The sequence below is a fragment of the Salmo salar genome, chromosome 09 (assembly GCF_965601325.2).
Source record: "Salmo salar chromosome 09, fSalSal1, whole genome shotgun sequence".
NCBI classification, from domain to species: domain Eukaryota; kingdom Metazoa; phylum Chordata; class Actinopteri; order Salmoniformes; family Salmonidae; genus Salmo; species Salmo salar.
In genome coordinates this window covers 22595437-22623142 of record NC_138299.1, presented here as the reverse complement: position 1 = coordinate 22623142, position 27706 = coordinate 22595437, and the positions used below count along the sequence as shown (strand labels likewise).

General features: G+C 41.2%; 1 protein-coding gene across 1 annotated transcript in view; it reads left to right on the top strand.

Annotated features, from left to right (window-relative positions):
* The first annotated feature begins 8756 nt into the window (after positions 1 to 8756).
* The window catches only part of LOC106611048 (intraflagellar transport protein 43 homolog A-like), a 43137-nt gene continuing 24187 nt past the window's right edge, over positions 8757 to 27706 (top strand). Inside the window, exons 1-2 of the mRNA XM_014210879.3 lie at positions 8757 to 8864; positions 9164 to 9268. Coding sequence (XP_014066354.1) covers positions 8820 to 8864; positions 9164 to 9268 — 150 coding nt within the window. The 5' untranslated portion in view covers positions 8757 to 8819. The remainder of the gene's footprint in view (positions 8865 to 9163; positions 9269 to 27706) is intronic.

Here is a 27706-nt window from a genome sequence, read left to right as displayed (position 1 = left end):
GCACCAGCTGTCAGAGCAGCTCACAGATCACTGCACCTGTACATAGCCCATCTGTAAACAGCCCATCTATCTACCTCATCCCCATACTGTATTTATTTATTTATTTATCTTGCTCCTTTGCACCCCAGTATCTCTACTTGCACATTCATCTTCTGCACATCTATCATTCCAGTGTTTAATTGCTATATTGTAATTACTTCGCCACCATGGCCTATTTATTGCCTTAACTCCCTTATCTTACCTCATTTGCACTCACTGTATAAAGACTTTTTTTCCTACTGTATTATTGACTGTATGGTTTGTTTATTCCATGTGTAACTCTGTGTTGTTGTATGCGTCGAATTGCTATGCTTTATCTTGGCCAGGTCGCAGTTGCAAATGAGAACTTGTTCTCAACTAGCCAACCTGGTTAAATAAAGGTGAAATAAATAGTTTGTTAACAAGAAATTTGTGGAGTGGTTGAAAACCAAGTTTTAATGACTCCAACCTAAGTGTATGTAAACTTCCGACTTCAACTGTATATTTAATTGAATTACTCATCCATTTATTTGTGTATCATATAGTGAATATGACTTATATTGTTGGAAAAGGAGACCGTGTTTCCAGTGATGAGCTTGAACTGGGTCTTGGGAGAGGGAGGTTTTTCAGGGAGTTGCCTCAGACCCCAGCTAGACACACAACTCGCCCATCATATAGGACAGTCTATATCAGCACAAATTAGGAAGGAAGGTGAGAGGAAGGAGGATGGAGGCACACATGCTCAGAGCTCCAGTGCAGGCTAGACATTGACTGACACACCCTCCCGTCATTTATCTGGTATGAAGTTGGTCATGCAGTCTGACGTGAGAGAACCTCCATGTTTCAGAGGGGAGGGTTCTGACAAGTACTCAGTACATGAATGGGAGGAGCTCATCGACGCTTACCTGAGGGAAATGGGCGTGCCGGTCATAGAACAGTCACAGGAGGTCATGTCCAAGCTTATGGGAAGAGCTAGAGACATTGTAAAGATAACACTCCGCAGCAATACATCTCTGAAACCTCACGAGAACTCTAAAGTGATAATAGATATACTGAAACAGCATTTCAGTGAGTCAACATATTCATCTATGCCTCTTGACGATTTTTATAACACTTTGCCCATAATAGGAGAAAATGCCATGAAGTACTGGATCCTTCTGAGCAAGGCAGTAGATGTGGCTGATGAGTGTTTGAGGAGGCAGGGTCGGAACATTGAAGACTCCAGCCGAGAGGTAACGATGATGTTTGTGAAATACTGCCCAGATCCTTCTCTTTCTGCAGTTTTAAAAGTTCAAAATAGCTGATAGGTGGACGGCAGCTGAGATACAAGAACATCTAGAGGAGTATCAGTCTGAAATGAAAGCCTGAATGCTGACCAGGTCAAAGCGCCAGGCTGCTGTGAGACAGGTGGCCACACATATCCAGACGGCTGTACTTGAAGATGAAATGACAACTTGTCCAGTGTCTCCTAGCCAGAGTGAGGTACTTGTCATCTTTCACTCCAGTGTTTAATTGCTATATTGTAATTATTTTGCCACTATGGCCTATTTATTGCCTTACCTCCCTTATCCTACCTCATTTGCACACACTGTATATAGACTTTTTCTATTGAATTATTGACTGTATGTTTGTTTATTCCATGTGTAACTCTGTGTTGTTGTTTGTGTCGCACTGCTTTGCGTTTATCTTGGCCAGGTCGCAGATGTAAATGAGAAAGGTGAAATACAAAGGTGAAATACAAAACAATACAAAAAATAAAAACTTGTCACACCCTCTAATCAAACTGAGGGAAACTGCATGCACACCTTGATAAGCCTACTTGATCGTGTGCTAACGCAGAACACTCAGACAACAGTAAGACCGCAGCACCCACCTAACCAAGGGTACTCTTACAGGAAATACTGCAAGGTGTGTAACGGTACAAACCACTCTACGCTTGCACACTGTAGAAGGGAGGGTCTGTGTTTGTCATGCTCTGAGTCAGGTCACTGGAAAAAAACTGTCCGAAGCCTGGGCCCAGATACAGTGAGGAGCCCACACAAGCAACCCATGGAGCGGAGCCGTTAAACTAGCAGGCCCACATTTGGAGGGGGGATATGTGGGTCAAGAGAAACAAACCCTCGAGTGTGATGAAGATTTAGAACGACGGTATGTGAACACGTAGTGCAGCACCAGGAGGGGTCCGGGTCATAGCGCAGAATATACAAAGAGTAACGCAATTTGACAAACTGTTTTATGCCCCAGTCACTGTAAATAACCAGTTCCAAATGAATGGGATGCTTGACACCGGCTCCATGGCCTGTACTTTAAGCGAGGCAGCAGAGCAAAGAATGCTTGCAGAAAATATTAGTCTAGAGAAGAAGCCACTGTCAGAGCCAGTCAATCTCATTGGTGTAGGGGGGAAACGGCACAACCAAAATGCATGTATGAAGTTAACCTTAACGTGTATGGGATTAGTTGTTTAGTTCCTGTGCTCATAGTCCCAGGTCAGCATGATGATCTCATTCTCGGTACCGTCATCATGAAGTGCTTTGAGAGACTAGTCAAGAACCATATCACCTCCACCCTACCTGACACCCTAGACCCACTCCAATTTGCTTACCGCCCCAATAGGTCCACAGACGACGCAATCGCAATCACACTGCACACTGCCCTAACCCATCTGGACAAGAGGAATACCTATGTAAGAATGCTGTTCATCGATTACAGCTCAGCATTTAACATCATAGTATCCTCCAAACTCGTCATTAAGCTCGAGACCCTGGGTCTCGACCCCGCCCTGTGCAACTGGGTCCTGGACTTCCTGACAGGCTGCCCCCAGGTGGTGAGGGTTAGTAACAACATCTCCACCCCGCTGATCCTCAACACTGGGGCCCCACAAGGGTGCGTTCTCAGCCCTCTCCTGTACTCCCTGTTCACCCACGACTGCGTGGCCATGCACGCCTCCAACTCAATCATCAAGTTTGCAGACGACACTACAGTGGTAGACTTGATTACCAACAATGACGAGACGGCCTACAGGGAGGAGGTGAGGGCCCTCGGAGTGTGGTGTCAGGAAAATAACCTCACACTCAATGTCAACAAAACAAAGGAGATGATCGTGGACTTCAGGAAACAGCAGAGGGAGCAGCCCCCTATCCACATCGATGGGACAGTAGTGGAGAGGGTGGAAAGTTAAGTTCCTCGGCGTACACATCACGGACAAACTGAAATGGTCCATCCACACAGACAGCGTGGTGAAGAAGGCGCAGTAGCGCTTCTTCAACCTCAGGAGGCTGAAGAAATTCGGCTTGTCACCAAAAACACTCACAAACACTCACAGATGCACAATCGAGAGCATCCTGTCGGGCTGTATCGCCGCCTGGTACGGCAACTGCTCCACCCACAACCGTAAGGCTCTCCAGAGGGTAGCGAGGTCTGCACAACGCATCACCGGGGGCAAACTACCTGCCCTCCAGGACACCTACACCAACCGATGTCACAGGAAGGCCAAAAAGATCATCAAAGACAACAACCACCTGAGCCACTGCCTGTTCACCCCACTATCATCCAGAAGGCGAGGTCAGTACAGGTGTATCAAAGCAAGGACCGAGAGACTGAAAAACAGCTTCTATCTCAAGGCCATCAGACTGTTAAATAGCCATCACTAACATTGAGTGGCTGCTGGCAACATACTGACTCAACTCTAGCCACTTTAATAATGGAAAAATGGATGTAATAAATGTATCACTAGCCACTTTAAACAATGCCACTAATGTTTACATACCCTACATTACTCATCTCATATGTATATACTGTACTCTATACCATCTACTGCATCTTGCCTATGCCGTATATTCTTATTCATATTCTTCATATTCTATATTCTTATTCATTCCTTTACACTTGTGTGTATAAGGTAGTTGTTGTGAAATTGTTAGGTTAGGTTACTTGTTAGATATTACTGCATGGTCAGAACTAGAAGCACAAGCATTTCGCTACACTCGCATTAACATCTGCTAACCATGTGTATGTGACAAATAAAATTTGATTTGAGATAGCACCCGGGTTTAGATTTAGGCTAAACTGAAAATGTCAATTGGCGTCGTTGGAGCTCAAAAAAACATTATGCTAACATGCGCGCACGTTGATTTTGTCCACCCACACCAGACATGATCAGGACACACAGGTTGAAATATAAAAATGAACACTGAACTAACTATATTAATTTGGGGACAGGTCGAAAAGCATTTAGCATTTATGGCAATTTAGTAAGATAGCTTGCTGTTGCTAACTAATTTGTCCTGGGATATAAACATTGGGTTGTTATTTTACCTTAAAATGCACAAGGTCCTCTACTTTGACAATTAATCCACAGATAAAAGGGTAAACCGAGTTCGTTTCTTCTCCTTCAGGCTGCTTCTTCTTTGGACTTTATATGGCAGTTGGCAACCAACTTTAAGGTGCATTACCACTACCAACTGGATTGGAATGTGGACCTCAGTTCATCTTTCAATCCCCCACGTGGGTATATGCTCCTAAAAACGAATGAGGAGATGCTCAAGTTCTATTTTAGCCCCTGGCTATGCAGACGCTCGTTGACCCGCGCGAGCAGTGGGTGCAATGATTGAATAACATGTATGTGTACATTTATTTTGCAACGCTCGCTAACATAACGCGAGCAGTGTGGTCAGCATGTAACCCCACACAGTTACTCATGGTTTCGTAGAAACTCCTTGAAAGCAACAGTTCCAAGGCCGTTGCCTATTTATAATCAAATTGGCAGAAAGTGCCCTGCATGCATCTGAAAAACGATGTTGAGTGTCAACAAAGCCCTCACATTCCCTCAGACCAAACTGTCCTCGCCAGCTCCCAATCCGATGAACCCAAGCTACATTAGCTCCTGAAGCCACTGGAACCTTTGTCAATCCAGCCATGCAGCAAGCGAATTAAGACTAACCGATCGCTAAAATACTAAACTATAAGTCTTATTTTGTTAAGGTAAGTAAAGTAGGGGGCAGTTAAAACCAATTCGGGAAAAAACTATTTTTAGTACACAAAATGTTTTCCCACCTCACAAGAGCATCTCTCCCCCTTCTTTCTCTCCCCAGCAACAACAGAAAAAACCCCACGAAGCCCACTGCCCACCACTCATAGTCCAACTTGATTGGTTTAAACAGGTACACACCCTTCACATGAACAGAAACTGTCCCAACATATCTAAAGTAACAGTACATAATAATTTAACCAACATAGACCCAACAGCGAAGGCTGTAGTAAAACATAGAGCTTATGAAAATTAAACAAATCTGGTTATATGTACAGTTCTAAATACACGTTTTAACAGGGTATTAAATACAGAAAGTATTACCCCTTTTCATAGCAACTATTTCCTTTTTTCTTTGATGTTACAGACAAACTATATCCAACAATAATAGCCTGCTTCTGACTTTATCAGATACTTGCCCATACTGGTATATAAATGAATCAATATAATACCAATCAAACTCTTTTGACCTTGGGGGGTTTATTTATTTAATGCATTATACTGCAATTGTACTATGGTAATGCACATTTAATAAAGATGGTTCCATATGATAATTCTTTGTACAATTTATCATAATTGTGCATTACCATGGTAGAATGTATAATGCAGGTTAAAACCATGGTTTTTCCATGATCCACATCTACACCATTGTATAAATGAAGCAATAGCATTGTATTATTTAGGTGCATTGCAGTACCATCATACTACCTAAATAAAACAATGGTCCATTTGCATGATTCAGATCTATATCATGGTATAAATGATGCCATACCATGGTAATATTTAGGTACAATGGCAGTACCATGGTAGTACCATCATAGTTCAAGGCTAAAACCATGGTACACTTCCATGATTCAGACTATGCCATGGTATAAGTGAATGTATTATAGTAGTACCATGCTATGAATGAAAATACCATAGTAGTACCATGGTACATTTTTGGAAGGGTGTAAAGTTAGCTAACTACAGTAGTGAACATTATGTTGGCAGCTCATTTGAGTTAGCCTGCACAGTGCACACTAAGTTTCTGTAGCTAGGTAGCTAATAATACATAATTTAAAAAATATATTTTCAAAATATATTTACTTACTGCCTCAGTTTTCTTGGTCCTTAGAAGAAAAAAAAGGGCAATCTTCCTGAAGTTTCCAGTGGTAGCAGAAAGCAGCCAGCGATGTGGACGATTGGAGACATACAACCTACTGACTCTGGTCTTCCAACATGGGGCCTAGCAGTGATGTAAAGTACTTAAGTAATAATACTTTAAAGTACTACTTAAGTCGTTTTTTGGGGTATCTGTACCTAAGTATTTCTATTTTTGCTTCACTACATTCCTAAAGAAAATAATGTACTTTTTACTCCATACATTTTCCCTGACACCCAAAAGTACTAGTTACATTTTGAATGGCTAGCAGGACAGGAAAATGGTTCAATTCTGTAACGTACACGCAGGGAGTCAGGAAGCAGGTGCAGAAGGTGAGTTTAATAATAAGAAACATGAAGAATATCAAAACCAATACTGCCTGAAGGCTACTGAGGCCTTAATAAAGGGAGAGAAATCAGGATGATAATTGAAGTCCAGGTGTGCGTAACGATGGGGAGCAGGTGTGCTTAATGTGGGTTGCCAGGACCGGTGGTTAGTAGACCTCGGCCTTCCCTGTAGCTCAGTTGGTAGAGCATGGTGTTTGCAACGCCAGGGTTGTGGGTTCGATTCCCACGGGGGGCCAAGTATGAAAAAAAAAAAATGTATGGAATGAAAAAAATGAAATGTATGCATTCACTACTGTAAGTCGCTCTGGATAAGAGCGTCTGCTAAATGACTAAAATGTAAATGTAGACCGGCAATGTCGAGTGTCAGAGCGGGAAAGCAGGAGTAGGTGTGACAGTACCCCCCGCCTGACACACAGTTCTACCCGCAGGACGACGCTGGCCAGGGGGATGGCCACGAGGGTGAGGAGTGGGCCGGTCTGGACGGAGGAGGTGGAAATCCCGGATGATGTTGGGATCCAACAACTCTCCTCTGGACCAAACCTCTCCCAGTCCACCAGGTTCTGGAGCCAACCCTCACAACGTCGGGAGTCCAGGAGGGACCTGACGGCATAGGCAGGGCTCCCATTGATGTCCAGGGGAGGTGGAGGGGTGTTGTAGGGGACGGCACCAGCCAGGGGACCGGAAGGCCATAATGCCGGAAGACCTGCTGGAACAGTGCCTCAGCGACCTGGAGAGCGGTAGGGAGACCAGAGGAAGGGATAAAACATCAGGATTTAGAGAATCTGTCCACAACAACCATGATAGTAGTGAAACCATCAGAAGAGGGTAGATCAGTGATGAAATCAATGGACAGATGAGACCCAAGCCACTGAGGCACGGGAAGGGGAAGGAGTTTCCCTGCTGGAGCGTGCCGGGAAGATTTAGTTTGGGCACATATGGAGCAGGAATTGACATACCCGAGCGACGTGCGGGTGATACCTGGGTGTCCAGCGACGAGAGATGTTTGCGCCCAGGTCAACAGCCAATCCCTTATCCCCATAGCCTAGTGAATGTCCACATCTATGTCCCAAAGCACGGGGGCAACCACTCGGGAGGGCGGTATGATTGGTGCACTCAGGACAGGAACTTCTCCCGAATTGAAGAGACTGGACAGGGCATCGGCTTTGATGTTCTTTGAACCTGGGCGATATGACAAGGTGAAGTCGAATCTAGTGAAGAAATGGGCCCACCTTGCTTGGCACGGGTTCAGCCGCCTCGCTGTCCGTATGTACTCCAGGTTCCGATGGTCGTGAGGATGAGAAATGGGTCCTTGGTGCCTTCCAGCCAGTGTCTCCACCCCTCTAATTCCAAATTCACCACCAAGAGCTCCCGATCGATTACGTCATAGTTCCTCTCTGCAGGAGACCATTTTTTTGTTGTTGTAGTATGCACATGGATACAATTTCTGTGGGTTACCTTGACATAGGGACAGGACGGCCCCCATGCCCAATTCTGAAGTGGCCACCTCCACCACAAAGGGCAGCGTAGGATCTGGGTGTTTCAGCAACTTTAACTTTCACTGTTACTTGAGTAATTTTCTATTAAGGTGTCTTTACTTTTACTCATGTATGACAATTAGGTACTTTTTTCCACCACTGGCGCCTAGTGCAGTTGCTAGGTGATTTGTGACACAACTGCAAAACTGGGATTGTGATGCAGAACAATGGGCTGGAAATAGAACTTTCAGAATAAGAGTTGGTGCCACGGTGCTCAATAAAACTAATAGGTGTGAAAAAGGCCCTAAAAAACTTTGGTAAGTAGCAGGGACATAAGGTAATATTATGAAACTGGGCTCTATGGCAGATGCAAATTAACTAGTTTTATATATATTAAAAAACATGTTTCCAGACTAGATGTAGGCTACAGAAAATGTCCTCAAAAGTAAAATAAAAAGTTATACTATAGGTAACCTGAAGTTACACAGGAGTAGAAATACCCCCCCATCACTGTTATGCCAATGAGGCGTCTGTAGGTAGGGTTATAATGACAATCTTTGTCTGATGTGTCTCTGTCTATAGGCCACTTTTACCCAATAATGGGTAGCCTCTGTATCTACCAGACCAGAGTTTTTGAAAGGTTTGGATGTAGCTCCATCATGTAATTTTGTCTTGCCTCTAACGTTCCGCTCCCTGCCACTCGAGCATGGACTACTTACACCACTCCCCCTTATTGGTGTCACCATGGAGATGGTTGCGGTGTGACGCTCCTAGTCCCCAGGAAGTAGTTCCATCTGTAAACGCAAGGGAAAATGGACGATAATCTTCAACTCGGAGACAGTGGAGTTGTAAAGAATGTAAGTAATTTACGATTTCAACTTGTACACAGATTCTTTACATAATAAGTAACGTTAGCAATGTTTAGAATGTCATTGCAAACCTTGAACTTGAATTATGGTTTCTCTCTTGTCGAGGCAGCCTTTTTCAGGCAGCTACTTAGCTAGCTAACGCGTTAGCATTGCCATCCAGCTAACTAAACACCGCTTTACAGCAATTGTGTGATAAAGTTAATATTTAACTAATGCTTCAGAGTTACGACCGTGTTCATGTCATTTTAAGATAACTTTTAGTGACTCGAATTATGATATTCACTCAGGTTGCAAAGTTAGGTCGACGGGCTCGCCTGGCTGCAGAGCAAACATCATCACTGGAGGAGTCTCGACACGTCAGAAAATCCTCTTCTTCTACGTCGATGGGAGAGGTAGTTATTATTTACGATTGACTATCAGTGTTGCTTGTAATGCCTTTTTATTTACCTAAAACCAAATATCATATATTACTTGTCCCGGCCATTAACGTCACTTAATACACTCCACCTAAATACATGTGAATCATTTCTTATGCATGAACCAAGGAAGAGGAAGAGGTATTGTATGAGAGCACTTAAGTAATGATATGGCTTGGCAGTATTCATTTTCTAACCCTACAGAGTAACTTTATACCACAAGAACATATACTGTACACTCATAGATTGAATCCATACACATTACATATGATTTGAATGTAGGCATTCTACATACTAACTCAGCTGTCACTGAGTACCTCACACTGTGGTATTAAGTTACTTCATGTTGTGTTCAAGGGATGTACTGCTCTATTCTGCTTTATAGATGTAGGCATATTAGAGTACAGTTGCTCCTTTGGATACTGCTACTTTTATGTAAAATTAGTTTGAAGTGGATCCTGCACAGTGGTATAGTGCTATTATTTTTTTTAGACAAGGGAGCGCAAAAAAAAGTAAGTCATAATTTCCTCAAAGTTTGTACCAACAGATGTAGCCAATTGAATAGCCAGCCTATCATTATAGAATATGCATAAAATGGATCCTCCAATTGCAACATCTGCACATACAGTATTGTCTAAAAAAGATATATAAATGTTAAGTTAGGCATATGCTACCTCATTTCAAAATAGGCCATCATCACTGTCAATCATGAACTATAATTCTTCATTCTTCATATTCCCAGTTTCATGGGAATATGCATTTAGGTCTTCTTGAATTACGGTTTCGTGAGCGAATTAGAGCAGATGGTGTTGACAAACGATTAGCCTTTCTTGTATTTCATTTCAATCAAAGCATATATCCTGCATAGTGGCACGCTCTGTTGAGTTTTGGTGCATTATCTTTTTTTGGGACCATTCAGCTTCAGCTAACAATGTTTTTAGTGTAACAGTAACGTTGTAGGCCTACTATGCTATGGTATTATATTCAGTTCTGTTTTGTAAAAACGCAAATTAATCATTATGTAATCTTGCAAAACATTGATTCAGCTTTGATCTACTAAACAAGTACCATTGTGAGTAGAAGTCGACGGATTATGATTTTTCAACGCCAATACCGATTATTGGAGGACCAAAAAGCCGATACCGATTAATCGGCCGATTATTATTGTGATACATTTTTTATGTACGTATATATATATATATATATCAATCACACACACACACACGCGCGTACACACACACACACACAGCTCTGAAGTGACAACGATGCTGAAGAGTCTGCTTAGGAGACAAATACTCTCAACTGTTTGAATAATAAAAATAGAGTTTAAGTTACCTGTGATGAATGCTGAAAACAAAAACTGTAATTTCTATATGCAGGAAATCCTATTTTAATAATGGGCATGGTAAGAATTGACTACCAAAGTGCGAGTCATAATTCCCATGACACCTAGCAAAATCTGAAAAGCGGTTCCTTCATTTATTCCATAGGGTATTTTTATATTAACTTAAAATAAGGTCTGTGTTTGGTTTAGGCTTACACCACCTTGCCAATTTTATAACTGTGTAGATATCCATAGGATATAACTCTGATCAATATAAGCGAAGATAAAACATTTTGTAGAGTGGATTTATGAAAATATGTTGACAAACGTTACCTAGTGAGATTTACACGGTTATCAAAACGCCGAGGCGGTTTAAGCACAAAACACAGACCTTATTTGAAGTAGATCAAGACATTCTCTATGGAAGACATGAACGGTAAAATAACGAAGGAACCCCTTTCAAGTTCAGCCGCAAGTTATTACAGGAATTATGACGCGTCGACTATTTCTCTCTAAACCATATACCTTTGACTATTACGAGCCTGCTGCTGCCTACCACCGCTCAGTCAGACTGCTCTATCAAATATGAAATCATAGACTTAACTATAATATAATGAACCTTAGGTCATTAATATGGTCAAATCCGGAAACTATCATCTCAAACATTATTCTTTCAGTGACATACGGAACCGTTCCGTATTTTATCTAACGGGTGGCATCCATAAGTCTAAATATTCCTGTTACATCGCACAACCTACAATGTTATTTCATAGTTCCGTAAAATTCTGGCAAATTAGTTCGCAACGAGCCAGATTCTGTATACCCTGATTCTGCGTGCAATGAACGCAAGACAACTGACACAATTTCACCTGGTTAATATTGCCTGCTAACCTGGATTTCTTTTAGCTAAATATGCAGGTTTAAAAATATATACTTCTGTGTATTGATTTTAAGAAAGGCATTGATGTTTATGGTTAGGTACAGTCGTGCAACGATTGTGCTTTTTTTTCACAAATGCGCTTTTGTTAAATCATCCTCGTTTGGCGAAGTCTGCTGTCTTTGTTAGGAAGAAATAGTCTTCACAGTTCGCAACAAGCCAAGCGGCCCAAACTGCTGCATATACCCTGACTCTGTTTGCAAGAGAAGTGACACATTTTCCCTAGTTAAAATAAATTAATGTTAGCAGGCAATATTAACTAAATATGCAGGTTTGAAAATATTTACTTGTGTATTGATTTTAAGAAAGACATTGATGTTTATGGTTAGGTACATGTCGGAGCAAAGACAGTCCTTTTTCGCGAATGCTCACCACATCGATTATATGCAAAGCTTGACAGGCTAGATAAACTAGTAATATCATCAACCATGTGTAGTTAACTAGTGTTTATGATTGATAGATTTTTTTTTTATAAGATAAGTTTAATGCTAGCTAGCAACTTAACTTGGCAACGTAAAGCAGGTGGTTAGAGCGTTTACCTTGTCCCCAAGCTGACAAGGTAAAAATCTGTCGTTCTGCCCCTGAACAAGGCAGTTAACCCACCGTTCCTAGGCCATCATTGAAAATAAGAATGTGTTCTTTAACTGACTTGCCTAGTTAAATAAAGGTTTAATTTTTATTTGTTTTAATAACATAATAAATATATTTTTTTTAAAGGCAAATCGGTGGCCAAAAATACCGATTACCGATTGAAAAATTGAAATCGGCCATTCCGATTAATCGGTCGACCTCTAATTGTGAGAAGTGATCATTAAGCAATAAGGCCTGAGGAGGTGTGGTATATGGCTAATATACCACGGCTAAGGGTTGTTCTTAGGCACGATGCAACGTGGAGACACAGCCCTTAGCCGTGGTATATTGGCCATATACCACAAACCCAAGAGGTGCCTTATTGCTATTATAAACTGGTTACCAACATAATTAGAGCAGTAAAAATAAATGTTTTGTCATACCCTTGGTATACGGTCTGATACAGTGGCTTGCGAAAGTATTCACCCCCCTTGGAATTTTTCCTATTTTGTTGCCTTACAACCTGGAATTAAAATCGATTTTTGGGGGGTTTGTATCTTTTTGATTTACACAACCTGACTACCACTTTGAAGGTGCAAAATATTTTTTATTGTGAAACAAACAAGAAATAAGACCAAAAAAACTGAACTTGAGCGTGCATAACTATTCACCCCCCAAAGTCAATACTTTGTAGAGCCACCTTTTGCAGCAAATACAGCTTCAAGTCTCTTGGGGGTATGTCTTTATAAGCTTGGCACATCTAGCCACTGGGATTTTTGCCCATTCTTCAAGGCAAAACTGCTCCAGCTCCTTCAAGTTGGATGGGTTCCGCTGGTGTACAGCAATCTTTAAGTCATACCACAGATTCTCAATTAGATTGAGATCTGGGCTTTGACTAGGCCATTCCAAGACATTTAAATGTTCCCCTTAAACCACTCGAGTGTTGCTTTAGCAGTATGCTTAGGATCATTGTCCTGCTGGAAGGTGAACCTCCGTCCAAGTCTCAAATCTCTGGAAGACTGAAATAGGTTTCCCTCAAGAATTTCCTTGTATTTAACGCCATCCATCATTCCTTCCATTCTGACCAGTTTCCCAGTCCCTGCCGATGAAAAACATTATTTTATTATTATTTTTATTTCTCCTTTATTTAACCAGGTAGGCTAGTTGAGAACAAGTTCTCATTTACAACTGCAACCTGGCCAAGATAAAGCAAAGCAGTTCGACACATACAACAACACAGACATACAGTCAATAATACAGTAGAAAAAGTCTGCATACAGTGTGTGCAAATTAGGTAGGATAAGGGAGGTAAGGCAATAAATAGGCCATGGTGGCGAAGTAATTACAATATAGCAATTAAACACTGGAATGGTAGATGTGCAGAAGATTAATGTGTAAGTAGAGATACTGGGGTGCAAAGGAGCAAGATAAATAAATAAATAAATACAGTATGGGGATGAGGTAGTTGGATGGGCTATTTACAGATGGGCTATGTACAGGTGCAGTGATCTGTGAGCTGCTCTGACAGCTGGTGCTTAAAGCTAGTGAGGGAGATATGAGTCTCCAGCTTCAGTGATTTTTGCAGTTCGTTCCAGTCATTGGCAGCAGAGAACTGGAAGGAAAGGCGGCCAAAGGAAGAATTGGCTTTTGGGGGTGACCAGTGAGATATACCTGCTGGAGCGCGTGCTACGGGTGGGTGCTGCTATGGTGACCAGTGAGCTGAGATAAGGTGGGGCTTTACCTAGCAGAGACTTGTAGATAACCTGTAGCCAGTGGGTTTGGCGACGAGTATGAAGCGAGAGCCAGCCAACGAGAGCGTACAGGTCGCAGTGGTGGGTAGTATATGGGGCTTTGGGGACAAAACGGATGGTACTGTGATAGACTGCATCCAATTTGTTGAGTAGAATGTTGGAGGCTAGTTTGTAAATGACATCGCCGAAGTTGAGGATCGGTAGGATAGTCAGTTGTACAAGGGTAGGTTTGGCAGAATGAGTGAAGGATGCTTTGTTGCGAAATAGGAAGCCGATTCTAGATTTAATTTTGGATTGGAGATGCTTAATGTGAGTCTGGAAGGAGAGTTTACAGTCTAACCAGACACCTAGGTATTTGTAGTTGTCCACATATTCTAAGTCAGAACCGTCCAGAGTAGTGATGCTGGACAGGCGGGCAGCGATCGGTTGAAGAATGCATTTAGTTTTACTTGCATTTAAGAGCAGTTGGAGACCATGGAAGGAGAGTTGTATGGCATTGAAGGTCATCTGGAGGTTAGTTAACACAGTGTCCAAAGAAGGGCCAGAAGTATACAGAATGGTGTCATCTGCGTAGAGGTTTCTCAGAGAATCACCAGCAGCAAGAGCGACATCATTGATGGATACAGAGAAGAGAGTTGACCCGAGAATTGAACCCTGTGGCACCCCCAGAGGTCCGGACAACAGGCCCTCCGATTTGACACACTGAACTCTATCAGAGAAGTAGTTGGTGAACCAGGCAAGGCAATCATTTGAGAAACCAAGGCTGTTGAGTCTGGCGATAAGAATGTGGTGATTGACAGAGTCGAAAGCCTTGGCCAGGTCGATGAATACGGCTGCACAGTAATGTCTCTTATCGATGGCGGTTATGATATCGTTTAGGACCTTGAGCGTGGCTGAGGTGCACCCATGACCAGCTCTGAAACCAGATTGCATAGCGGAGAAGGTACGGTGGGATTCAAAATGGTGGGTAATCTGTTTGATAACTTGGCCTTAGCCTGCTGAGGGTAGGGGGCAGTATTGACACGGCTGGATAAAAAAACGTACCCGATTTAATCTGGTTACTACTCCTGCCCAGTAACTAGAATATGCATATAATTATTGGCTTTGGATAGAAAACACTCCAAAGTTTCTAAAACTGTTTGAATGGTGTCTGTGAGTATAACAGAACTCAAATGGCAGGTCAAAACCTGAGAGATTCCTTTACAGGAAGTGGCCTGTCTGACCATTTATTGTCTTTCTTTGACATCTCTTTCAAAAACTTAGGATCTCTGCGGTAACGTGACACTTCCCACGGCTCCAATAGGCTCTCAGAGCCCGGGAAAAACCTGAATGTCGTCATTCCAGCCCCAGGCTGAAACACATTATCGCCTTTCTCAAGTGGCCGATCAAGGGACTGTGGGCTTAGGTGCGTGCACTGGCCGCCCCCGTCTTTGTGTTTTTTCCTCTGTTTGCCGAAAAGGAGATTCCCGGTCGGAATATTATCGCTTTTTTACGAGATAAATTGCATAAAAATTGATTTTAAACAGCGGTTGACATGCTTCGAAGTACGGTAATGGAATATTTAGAATTTTTTTGTCACGAATTGCGCCATGCGCGCGACCGTTATTTACCATTTCGGATAGTGTCTAGAACTCACGAACAAAACGACGCTGTTTGGATATAACGATGGATTATTTGGGACCAAACCAACATTTGTTATTGAAGTAGAAGTCCTGGGAGTGCATTCTGACGAAGACAACAAAGGTAATAACATTTTTGTTATAGTAAATCTGATTTTGGTGAAGGCTAAACTTGCCGGGTGTCTAAATAGCTAGCCCGTGATGGCTGGGCTATGTACTTAGAATATTGCAAAATGTGCTTTCACCAAAAAACTATTTTAAAATCGGACATAGAGTGCATAGAGGAGTTCTGTATCTATAATTCTTAAAATAATTGTTATGCTTTTTGTGAACGTTTATCGTGAGTAATTTAGTAAATTGTTAGTAAATTCCCCGGAAGTTTGCGGGGGGTATGCTAGTTCTGAACGTCACATGCTAATGTAAAAAGCTGATTTTTGATATAAATATGAACTTGATTGAACAAAACATGCATGTATTGTATAACATAATGTCCTAGGGTTGTCATCTGATGAAGATCATCAAAGGTTAGTGCTGCATTTAGCTGTCTTCTGGGTTTTTGTGACATTATATGCTAGCTTGAAAAATGGGTGTCTGATTATTTCTGGCTGGGTACTCTGCTGACATAATCTAATGTTTTGCTTTCGTTGTAAAGCCTTTTTGAAATCGGACAGTGTGGTTAGATTAACGAGAGTCTTGTCTTTAAATAGCTGTAAAATAGTCATATGTTTGAGAAATTGAAGTAATAGGATTTTTAAGGTATTTGAAAATCGCGCCACTGGATTACACTGGCTGTTGCGTAGGTGGGACGAATTCATCCCGCCTAGCCCAGAGAGGTTAGAAAGGCAGGGTAGGATGGATATAGGTCTGTAGCAGTTTGGGTCTAGAGTGTCTGCCCCTTTGAAGAGGGGGATGACCGCGGCAGCTTTCCAATCTTTGGGAATCTCAGACGATACGAAAGAGAGGTTGAACAGGCAAGTAATAGGGGTTGCAACAATTTCGGTAGATCATTTTAGAGAGGGTCCAGATGGTCTAGCCCGGCTGATTTGTAGGGGTCCAGATTTTGCAGCTCTTTCAGAACATCATCTATCTGGATTTGGGTGAAGGAGAAATTGGGGAGGCTTGGGCGAGTTGTTGTGGGGGGTGCAGGGCTGTTGACCAGGGTAGGGATAGCCAGGTGGAAAGCATGGCCAGCCGTAGAAAAGTGCTTATTGAAATTCTCAATTATAGTAGATTTATCGGTGGTGACAGTGTTTCCTAGCCTCAGTGCAGTGGGCAGCTGGGAGGAGGTGCTCTTATTCTCCATGGACTTTATAGTGTCCCAGAACTTTTTTGAGTTTGTGCTACAGGATGTAAATTTCTGCTTTAACCTCTTGGGGCTAGGTGGGACGCTAGCGTGCCACCTGTGGTGCACTCCATCAACAGCAGGTGCATTTCAAGAGCGGCAAATTTGAATCCAAATAAATGTCAAAATTCAAATTTTTCAAAAATACAACTATTTTACACCATTTAAAAGATAAACATCTCCTTAATCTAACCACGTTTTACGATTTCAAAAAGGTTTTACGGCGAAAGCATAAATTTAGAGTATGTTAGGACAGTACATTTACAAGAGTTGTGTGTAATGTTTTGTCAAGTCAAAGACAGGGTCACCAAAACCATAAAACCAGCTAAAATGATGCACTAACCTTTTACAATCTCCATCAGATGACACTCCTAGGACATTATGTTAGACAATGCATGCATTTTTAGTTCTATCAAGTTCATATTTATATCCAAAAACAGCGTTTTACTATGGCATTGATGTTGAGGAAATCGTTTCCCTCCAATAACCGGCAGTCAAGTCAGCGTAACAAATTAAATAATTAAAATGAGAAAACATTGGTAAAATATTATATTGTCATTTAAAGAATTATAGATTTACATCTCTTGAACGCAATCAACTTGCCAGATTTAAAAATAACCTTACTGGGAAATCACACTTTGCAATAATCTGAGCACTGCGCCCAGAAAAATACGCGTTGCGATACAGACTAGACGTCATGTTGGGGAGATCTAAAATCGAAAATACTATGTAAATAATCCATTACCTTTGATTCTCTTCATCAGATGTCACTTCCAGGTATCACAGGTCCATAACGAATGTAGTTTTGTTCAAAAAAGCTCATCATTTATGTCCAAAAATCTCCGTCTCGTTAGCACATGATGTAAGCCAGCCGGACTTCTCGTCATGAACGAGGGGAAAAAATATATTTCCGTTCGTTCAAACATGTCAAACGTTGTATAGCATAAATCATTAGGGCCTTTTTTAACCAGAACATGAATAATATTCAAGGTGGACGAATGCATACTCTTTTATAACGTATTGGAACGAGGGTACCCAACATGAACTCGCGCGCCAGGTGTCTAATGGGACATCATCGTTCCATGGCTCTTGTTCGGTCAGATCTCCCTCCAGAAGACTCAAAACACTTTGTAAAGGCTGGTGACATCTAGTGGAAGCAATAGGAAGTGCCAAAATATTCCTAAACCCCTGTGTTTTTCAATGGGATAGGTTTAAAGTCAATACAACACATCAGGTATCCACTTCCTGTCAGAAAATGTCTCAGGGTTTTGCCTGCCAAATGAGTTCTGTTATACTCACAGACACCATTCAAACAGTTTTAGAAACTTTAGAGTGTTTTCTATCCATATATAATAAGTATATGCATATTCTAGTTACTGGGTAGGATTAGTAACCAGATTAAATCGGGTACATTTTTTTTATCCAGACGTGCAAATGCTGCCCCCTAGACCCAACAGGTTAAAAAGGGTTAGGGTTTCCTAACTGCCTGTGTATATTGGTTCCTAACTTCCCTGACAAGTTGCATATCACGGGGGCTATTCGATGCTAATGCAGCACGCCACAGGATGTTTTTGTGCTGGTCAAGGGCAGTCAGCTCTGGAGAGAACCAAGGGCTATATCTGTTCCTGGTTCTAAATTTGTTGAAAGGGGCATGCTTATTTAAGATGGTGAGGAAGGCACTTTTAAAGAATAACCAGGCATCCTCTACTGACGGGATGAGGTCAATATCCTTCCAGGATACCCGGGCCAGGTTGATTAGAAAGGCCTGCTCGCTGAAATGTTTTAGGGAGCATTTGACAGTGATGAGGGGTGGTCGTTTGACCGCAGACCCGTTACGGATGCAGGCAATTAGGCAGTGATCGCTTAGATCTTGGTTGAAAACAGCAGAGGTGTATTTGGAGGGCAAGTTGGTTAGGATGATATCTATGAGGGTGCCCGTGTTTACCGATTTGGGGTTGTACCTGGTGGGTTCATTGATAATTTGTGTGAGATTTGAGGGCATCAAGCTTAGATTGTAGGATGGCCGGGATGTTAAGCATGTCCCAGTTTAGGTCACCTAGCAGCACGAGCTCTGAAGATAGATGGGGGGGCAATCAATTCACATGTCCAGGGCACAGCTGGGGGGCAGAGGGTGGTCTATAGCAAGCGGCAATGGTGAGAGACTTGTTTCTGGAAAGCTGGATTTTTAAAAGTAGAAGCTTGAATTGTTTGGGTACAGACCTGGATAGTAAGACAGAACTCTGCAGGTTATCTCTGCAGTAGATTGCAACACCGCCCCCTTTGGCAGTTCTATCTTGTCGGAAAATGTTATAGTTAGGGATTGAAATTTCAGGGTTTTTGGTGGTCTTCCTAAGCCAGAATTCAGACACGGCTAGGACATCCGGGTTGGCAGAGTGTGCTAAAGCAGTGACTAAAACAAACGTAGAAGTCAAGAAATAAGGGTACAGCTAAAGGCTATCAGAACTGGTTGTTTATTACGTTCGGAACAGAGAGCAAATGGAGCAGGTTTCTGGCCGCGATAGAAACATCTCCACAGCTTGATGCTGCCACCACCATGATTCACTGTGGGGATGGTGTTCTCGGGGTGATGAGAGGTGTTGGGCTTGCACCAGACATAGCATTTTCCTTGATGGCCAAAAAGCTACATTTGAGTCTCATCTGACCAGAGTACCTTCTTCCATATGTTTGGGGGGGTTTCCTACACGCCTTTTGGCGAACACCAAACTTGTTTGCTTATTTTTTTCCTTAACCTCTATGGGCTAGGTGGGACGCTTGCGTCCCACCTACTCAACAGCCAGTGTAATCCCGTGGCGCGATATTCAAATACCTTAGAAATGCTATTACTTCAATTTCTCAAACATATGACTATTTTACACCATTTTAAAGACAAGACTCTCGTTAATCTAACCACACTGTCCGATTTCAAAAAGGCTTTACAACGAAAGCAAAACATTAGATTATGTCAGCAAAGTACCCAGCCAGAAATAATCAGACACCCATTTTTCAAGCTAGCATATAATGTCACATAAACCCAAACCACAGCTAAATGCAGCACTAACCTTTGATCTTCATCAGATGACAATCCTAGGACATTATGTTATACAATACATGCATGTTTTGTTCAATCAAGTTCATATTTATATCAAAAACCAGCTTTTTACATTAGCATGTGACTAGCATTCCCACCGAACACTTCCGGTGAATTTACTAAATTACTCACGATAAACGTTCACAAAAAACATAACAATTATTTTAAGAATTATAGATACAGAACTCCTTTATGCACTCGCTATGTCCGATTTTAAAATAGGTTTTCCGTGAAAGCACATTTTGCAATATTCTGAGTAGATAGCCCGGCAATCACAGGCTAGCTATTTTGACACCCACCAAGTGTGGTACTCACCAAACTCCGATTTACTATTAGAAAAGTTTGATTACCTTTGCTGTTCTTCGTCAGAATGCACTCCCAGGACTTCTACTTCAATAACAAATGTTGGTTTGGTTCCAAATAATCCATAGTTATATCCAAATAGCGGCGTTTTGTTCGTGCGTTCAAGACACTATCCGAAGGGTAAAGAAGGGTGATGCGCCCGACGCGTTTCGTGACAAAAAAATTCAAATTATTCCATTACCGTACTTCGAAGCATGTCAAACACTGTTGAAAATCAATTTTTATGCGATTTTTCTCGTAAAATAGCGATAATAATCTGACCGGGAGTTGTTGTTTTCGTTCAAAGAGAGAGAAAGTAAACATGGTGTCGGCTCGTGCACGCGCCTCCAGTCTCATTGTCCTCAGATCGACCACTATCCAAATGCGCTAATGTTTTTCAGCCATGGCCTGCAAAGACATCATTCATCGTTCTGGCGCCTTCTGAGAGCCTATGGGAGCGTTAGAAAATGTCACGTTATGCCAGAGATCCCCTGTTTTGGTTAGAGATGATCAAGAAGGCCAAGAAATAGTCAGAGAGAGCGCTTCCTGTTTGGAATCTTCTCAGGTTTTGGCCTGCCAAATGAGTTCTGTTATACTCACAGACACCATTCAAACAGTTTTAGAAACTTTAGGGTGTTTTCTATCCAAATCAAACAATTATATGCATATTCTAGTTACTGGGCAGGAGTAGTAACCAGATTAAATCGGGTACGTTTTTTATCTGGCCGTGCAAATACTGCCCCCTATCCCCAACAGGTTAAGCAATGGCTTTTTTCTGACCACTCTTCCCTAAAACCCAGCTCTGTAGAGTATGCGGCTTAAAGTGGTCCTATGGACAGATACTCCAATCTCCGCTGTGGAGCTTTGCAGCTCCTTCAGGGTTATCTTTGGTCTCTTTGTTGCCTCTCTGATTAATGCCCCCCTTGCCTGGTCCGTGAGTGTTGGTGGGCGGCCCTCTCTTGGCAGGTTTGTTGAGGTGCCATATTCTTTCCATTTTTTAATAATGGATTTAATGGTGCTTCATGGGATGTTCAAAGTTTCTGATATTTTTTTATAACCCAACCTAGATCTGTACTTCTCCACAACTTTGTCCCTGACCTGTTTGGAGAGCTCCTTGGTCTTCATGGTGCCGCTTGCTTGGTGGTGCCCATTGCTTAGAGGTGTGGCAGACTCTGGGGCCTTTCAGAACAGGTGTATATACTGAGATCATGTGACAGATCATGTGACACTTAGATTGCACACAGGTGGACTTTAGTTAACTAATTATGTGACTTCTGAAGGTAATTGGTTGCACCAGATCTTATTTAGGGGCTTCATAGCAAAGGGGGTGAATACATATGCACGCACCACATTTCAGTTTTACATTTTTTGGAATCTTTTGAAATAAGTAATTTTTTTTCCATTTCACTTGACCAATTTGGACTATTTTGTGTATGTCCATTACATGAAATCCAAATAAAAATCCATTTAAATTACAGGTTATATTGAAACAAAATAGGAAAAAGGCCAAGGGGGTTGAATACTTTTGCAAGGCACTGTATACCACAACTGTCAGCCAATCAGCATTCAGGGCTTGAACCACCCAGTTTATAATATTATATTTGTATAAATAATAAGTGATGAGTATGACTATTAGGCGTAGGCAACAGATCTTGATGAGATGTAATTTTAAGCGATTGGAGCATCCTTTGTGGTGCTGAAAGGACAGCGCCAGGATCGTGCAATGATGTTAAAGAAGTTGAATCAACTTGTGGTGCTGAAGGATAACTCTGCCATTTGGCTAGTTCAGAAACAAACAACAATCATTTGAAGTAGGTCTATAGCCTAATAGGCCTACGACTACGTGGTATACCTATTTGTAGGCTATAGCTTAATCTAAATACAAATGCATATAGCTTAATATCATTGCACTGTTTGCAAGGAGAGCTTTATTGCGAGTAGACATTTCATTGTATTGTGTATCATAAGTAAACTTTGATTAGCTTGAACACATGGTTACAGTATACCCTATTACAGAATTGAAGAAAACAGAGGTGAACTATCAATTCCGAGAAGTAGTGAGCATAAATGATCACTATGTAGAATAGTAGGACATTTGTTTTAAAGCAGGCCATGAAATCAAGCTTTTGGTGTGGTATATTCATGCATCTCAATAAACGATAACCTAAATGCATTATTACCTCCAACTTGGCCCAATTCACATTTCTAATTTATCACCCTGACATACCAAGCTAGAACGGGCCCTGCATCTCAACCAATAGCCAATGTAGGTTAAATATCCCAAGCAGGGCTACAGCAACTTACAGAGAGGGTCAGGCTCTTTGGGTTTGCAGTGGCCACTCTGATTTGGGTGTCCTCGGCATAATGTAGTCGCCTTAACCAAGTGGTCACATATCGTTCTGGATTCCAATGCACAACGGGTCCTTGGAGTTTGCCCTTTTTAATATTTGTTTTTAACATTCTGATTGGCGAAAGTGGTCAAGCCTCCGACGGGCCTCCACCATGCACGTAGCCTATACTTCTTCATCATTCTCACCACCACCAGAGAGAAGACGGCAATACATATTTATTTGGTTTGTCAATCTATCGTTTTTCATGGAAGTTCTGTAGTAATTAAATATAATGTAGAATTTATCCGCATGAATTTTCCAGAAATAGTTTTACCAGCTCTGTGTATTCTCAAATAGATAAAAGTGTGGGAGTGCCACTCCTCCGCGCACCAGCAGCACTACACCCCTGATCCTGCAGTTTCTTTGACTTAAAAGTTGTTCTACGTACCTGGCGGTCTTGAGTTGCTTGTTTTTTATGCAAAGCCCAGCTACCCAGTTCCATCAGATATGAAATTGTAGGAATAGGGACTAGTGGTACTTTTCAATTGAGACTTACCCCCACACCAGGGGATCATCAAGTAGATTCAGCCAAAACATAATTACAAATTATTTGTAGATTGAAAATTGACTGCAAGAAGCCCAGACAGATATCATAGTTATTTTACTAAAACATAACCATTTCAAACTTTGCTTACATTTGTATACGGTAACATATATCTCTATTATGTGTGGTCTGTGGGAATACTTTGGAACAGATTTCCAAAATATAAATCACTTGGAGCTGATTTGCTGCTCTAGTGTAATTGTGTTTCCATCAGGAGTGTGACAGTAAAGACTTGGAGCGTACAGAATCAACAACCTCTGCATCATTCGACAGTTGCTTTGTGAGAAGGTGTTAAAGTTCACAGTTAGCCTTTGTTATGTAAACGCTAGCTGAAAAGTACCCAGAAGCCTAGGTTGGGCCTCAAGTCAGGGCAGGTTCGCCGAAGCCATGGCCCAGTGAGACACGGTGGCCGGTCCGCATAGATACAAACAGAGTCTTTTTGGTAAAACACCAGGGTAAATCCTCAGTGGAAACTCACCATAGATGTTATTTTTGAATTGGCCTAGGTTATTTGCTTTGGTACATTGTTGCCTGTTCTATATCTTCGGCTGTTATGAAGAGAGAGGATAGATTTGAGTTAGTCTGAAGTTTGTTCAGTGCCGTGTACTAATTCATACCTGCACTTGCTCCTGGACCCTCATCTCCCACAGTCACACAGAAAATGATTACAGATATAAGTGCTTTCAAATGTATTTATTTTTTTGCTGAGTTTAGTTATTTTTCATGTTCAAATAACTCATCATAAGCTAAAGATAGGTCTTCATCTTCAAAGATCAACTGCTTTTGTATCGTCTTTGTCATCGGTGTTTATCCTCATTAATTCCTAATTACATAGAGCGCTCTGAGTGTTATTTTTGGTAGCAGACTGTAAAAGCAGGATTTACCCAGAGGAATGTAATACTGTTAATAAGTTGCCACATTTGTCATTCATTTATCCTCCCTTGTTCTTGTTGAAATATTTTTCTTTACTTTTTGCATGAAATTACTTGTTCAGCCTCAACCTCCCAGCTTAATAGCATCCCCCAGCCTCCCCTTCTTCTGTAGACGCTGACATTCACATTTATAAATGGGTTTGCTGAAGGAACCAGCCAGGGAAGATGTTTTCCTCTTTCATGTCGAAAGTAAGAAATTCCTCCTGACCAATATGTCCTTTGCAGACCCAATTTGGTAATGAGAATGTTGTGCTTTTTTTCCAAATTCATTTGTCTGCTGCCTACCCTTGTGCTCTGAGGAATTCATTCATTCAAGTGCTGGTCCCCAACTCCCCGGGCCCCGGTCTCAGGACCACAATCCAAATTCAATTCACTATTTTCAGTACTATTTTCAGAATCAAAGAATGAGAGGGAGAGGGTCATTTTTTTCATGAGAAGCTATTTTAGGTCAGACTCGCAGTCCACCCGGGCTGTCCTCTGTGTGGCAGTTCCCACACTCTGCTCCATATGTTCAGGCTCTATGATTGGACAGGAGTTAAAACCATAATAAGCATCGCAATGGTTTGCATATAGACGGCAAGACGTTGTGCATGCCATTCCTAAGTATTTTGTATGTGGGCTTAGTGAGAAGGCATGTAATCTTTGCCAGAAACATGCATCTATCTGTAGCATGGTATAGTGCATAAAACAAATTACAGAACACTGATCAAATATAGAATTAGAATACTAGAATGGCAATGAACCGTCTTATGATGGTATAAAGGTCAGCCATTTTGGTCAGGGAATTGGTAAACCATGGTTTGCCAGTGCTGTGATAAGATATTGTGTAAAATAATGACTTTGAAGAATGTTTGTTAGCTAACTAGCCAGTCGGTTTTAGTGGAATGGTTCCATTAAGTTTTAAAATGTACTGCCTATATGCCAACATTCCATTAAAACAATGCAGTCAATCACTGGCTGAAATCAGTTGATGATGCAACAAGTACTGATATTGTATCATATAATAGCACTCACAGCTTTCCAAGAAAACAAAAATGAAGACATTTATGGCCTGTTCAGATATATTTTAGAGGCTATTTTATACATAACATGTATAAAACCTGTATAACCTATTTAGAATTGTATGACAATATTTTAGGTTGACTAATTCTATTACACAATTTCTTACTTTTATTTTCCTGTATAGAATCAGGATTACCCCTCTACTACCATTTATTCCAATTGACCCTTCTCTAAGCCCCACCCCCCTTGGTTACTGTTGAAACCTTGGGCAAAATTTTTCCGGGAAGCCCAATTCCCCCTTCTAACCACTGGCGAAATCCGCTCACAATGATCTCAAACTGTGTTTTTAATACACAATTAAATTAATACCAGACTACTCCTGGCTAATCAGGAACGTCTTGGGTATGTTGTGGTGGACTGTCATTACAATTGATTCACGTGAACCAGGTGAAATTATGTTTGTAGTGTGGCTAGCCTCTTAATAATGGCTCTGTATCAGTCAAAAGTTTGGACACACCTACTCATTCAAGGTTTAAAAAAATATATATATATTTTCTACGTTCTACAGAATAATAGTGAAGACATAACACACATGGAATCATGTAGTAACCAAAAAAGTGTTAAACAAATCAAAATATATTTCATATTTTTCAAAGTAGCCACCCTTTGCGTTGATGACAGCATTGCACACTCTTGGCATTCTCTCAACCAGTTTAACCTGGAATGCTTTTCCAACAGTCTTGGAGGTCCCACATATGCTGAGCACTTGTTGGCTGCTTTTCCTTCACTCTCCAGTCCAACTCATCCAAAACCATCTCAATTGGGTTGGCGTCGGGTGATTGTGGAGGCCAGGTCATCTGAACTCTGTGAAGCATTTGGGCTGCAATCTGAGCTGCAGTTAACTCTAATGAACTTATCCTCTGCAGCAGAGCTAACTCTGGGTCTTCCTTTCCTGTAGCGGTCCTCATGAGAGCCAGTTTCATCATAGCGCTGGATGGTTTTTGCAACAGCACTTGAAGAAACTTTCAAAGTTCTTGAAATGTTCTGTATTGACTGACCTTCATGTCTTAAAGTAATGATGGACTGTCATTTCTCTTTGCTTATTTGAGCTGTTCTTGCCATAATATGGACTTGGTCTTTTACCAAATAGGGCTAACTTCTGTATACCACCCCTACCTTGTCACAACAACTGATTGACTCAAACGCATTAAGAAGGAAACAAATTGCACAAATTAACTTTTAACAAAGCACCCTTTTTAATTGAAATGCATTCCAGGTGACTACCTCATGAAGCTGGTTGAGTGAATGCCAAGAGTGTGCAAAGCTGTCATCAGGGCAAAGGGTGGCTACTTTGAAGAATCTGAAATATCAAATATATTTTGATTTGTTTAACACTTTTTTTGGTTACTATTTGATTCCATGTGTTATTTCATAATTTTGATGTCTTCACTATTATTCTACGGTATAGAAAAAATAAAGAAAAACCATTGAATGAGTAGGTGTGTCCAAACATTTGACTGGTACTGCACATTTCGAGAACTTTATATTAAGGGGCTAGCTAGCGTTAGAAGCATTTGGTGGTCAATGAATGAGACGAGAGCTAGCTAGTTATTCGAAAAATACTCCAACTGGCTCTGCATTTCAGGAATCGCAGTGGTAAGTACCCTTGGTGCACAATTATTTAGCCATTTAAACAATACATTTTTTTAAGAAAACTCGGTTTTTCTCACTGCCCTCACTGGCTTTCATGCGTTTCAAACATGAATTTGTCCGAGTTGTCGGACTTGAAAACAGTTGCTGCGATTGGTTTTCCAAAATCCTTAGCAAAAAGTCAATTAGAGTGGTGTGAATTTCGCGCTGACCAATAATATTTCCATTTTCACCCCATTCTGGAACTTTTAGGGTTTATGACATAGTTCCTCTAGTAATTTAAAAAGATCTCTTAGATAAAATAGTCTCTCCCCATCTATATGGGATACCAAGGGTTACTTGGTCTGAACTAGCCTACAACTCCAGAATACAGTTCCAGGGGCAGTTTATGTTTTTTTTATATATATATATATATATATATATATATATATATATATATATATATATATATATATATATATATATATACTTTGTTTTTATTGTAGGAACACAAAGAAAGTACAAATAAAGTAAAATAAAAGAACAACAAAAAAGATCTGGCAGTTATAGTGCACGTCATACCTTCATCATATTAGTTACATTTACATCTTTGAATTAGACCTTTTCCAAGTACGAAACCCATTTTCCCCAGTATTCCTGACCTCTCTCCTCTTGTGTTCTTAGAGCAAAGGTCATACGCTCCATGTGGTGTATTTCTTTTACAATGTCTATCCATTGTGTCATGGTGGGAGGGTCTTTTTGTTGCCATTTCCTAGTGATAGCCTTTTTACTGGCTGCCAGTAGGACCTTCAAGAGGTACTTTTCTCTATTGTGTAAGTTATCAGGTATTTCACCCAAGTACAAAGAAATGAATGTTTGTTCTATGTCAAATCCCATTATTTTTCCAATGTTAGATCATATTTCTCCCCAGTAGGTTTCGATTG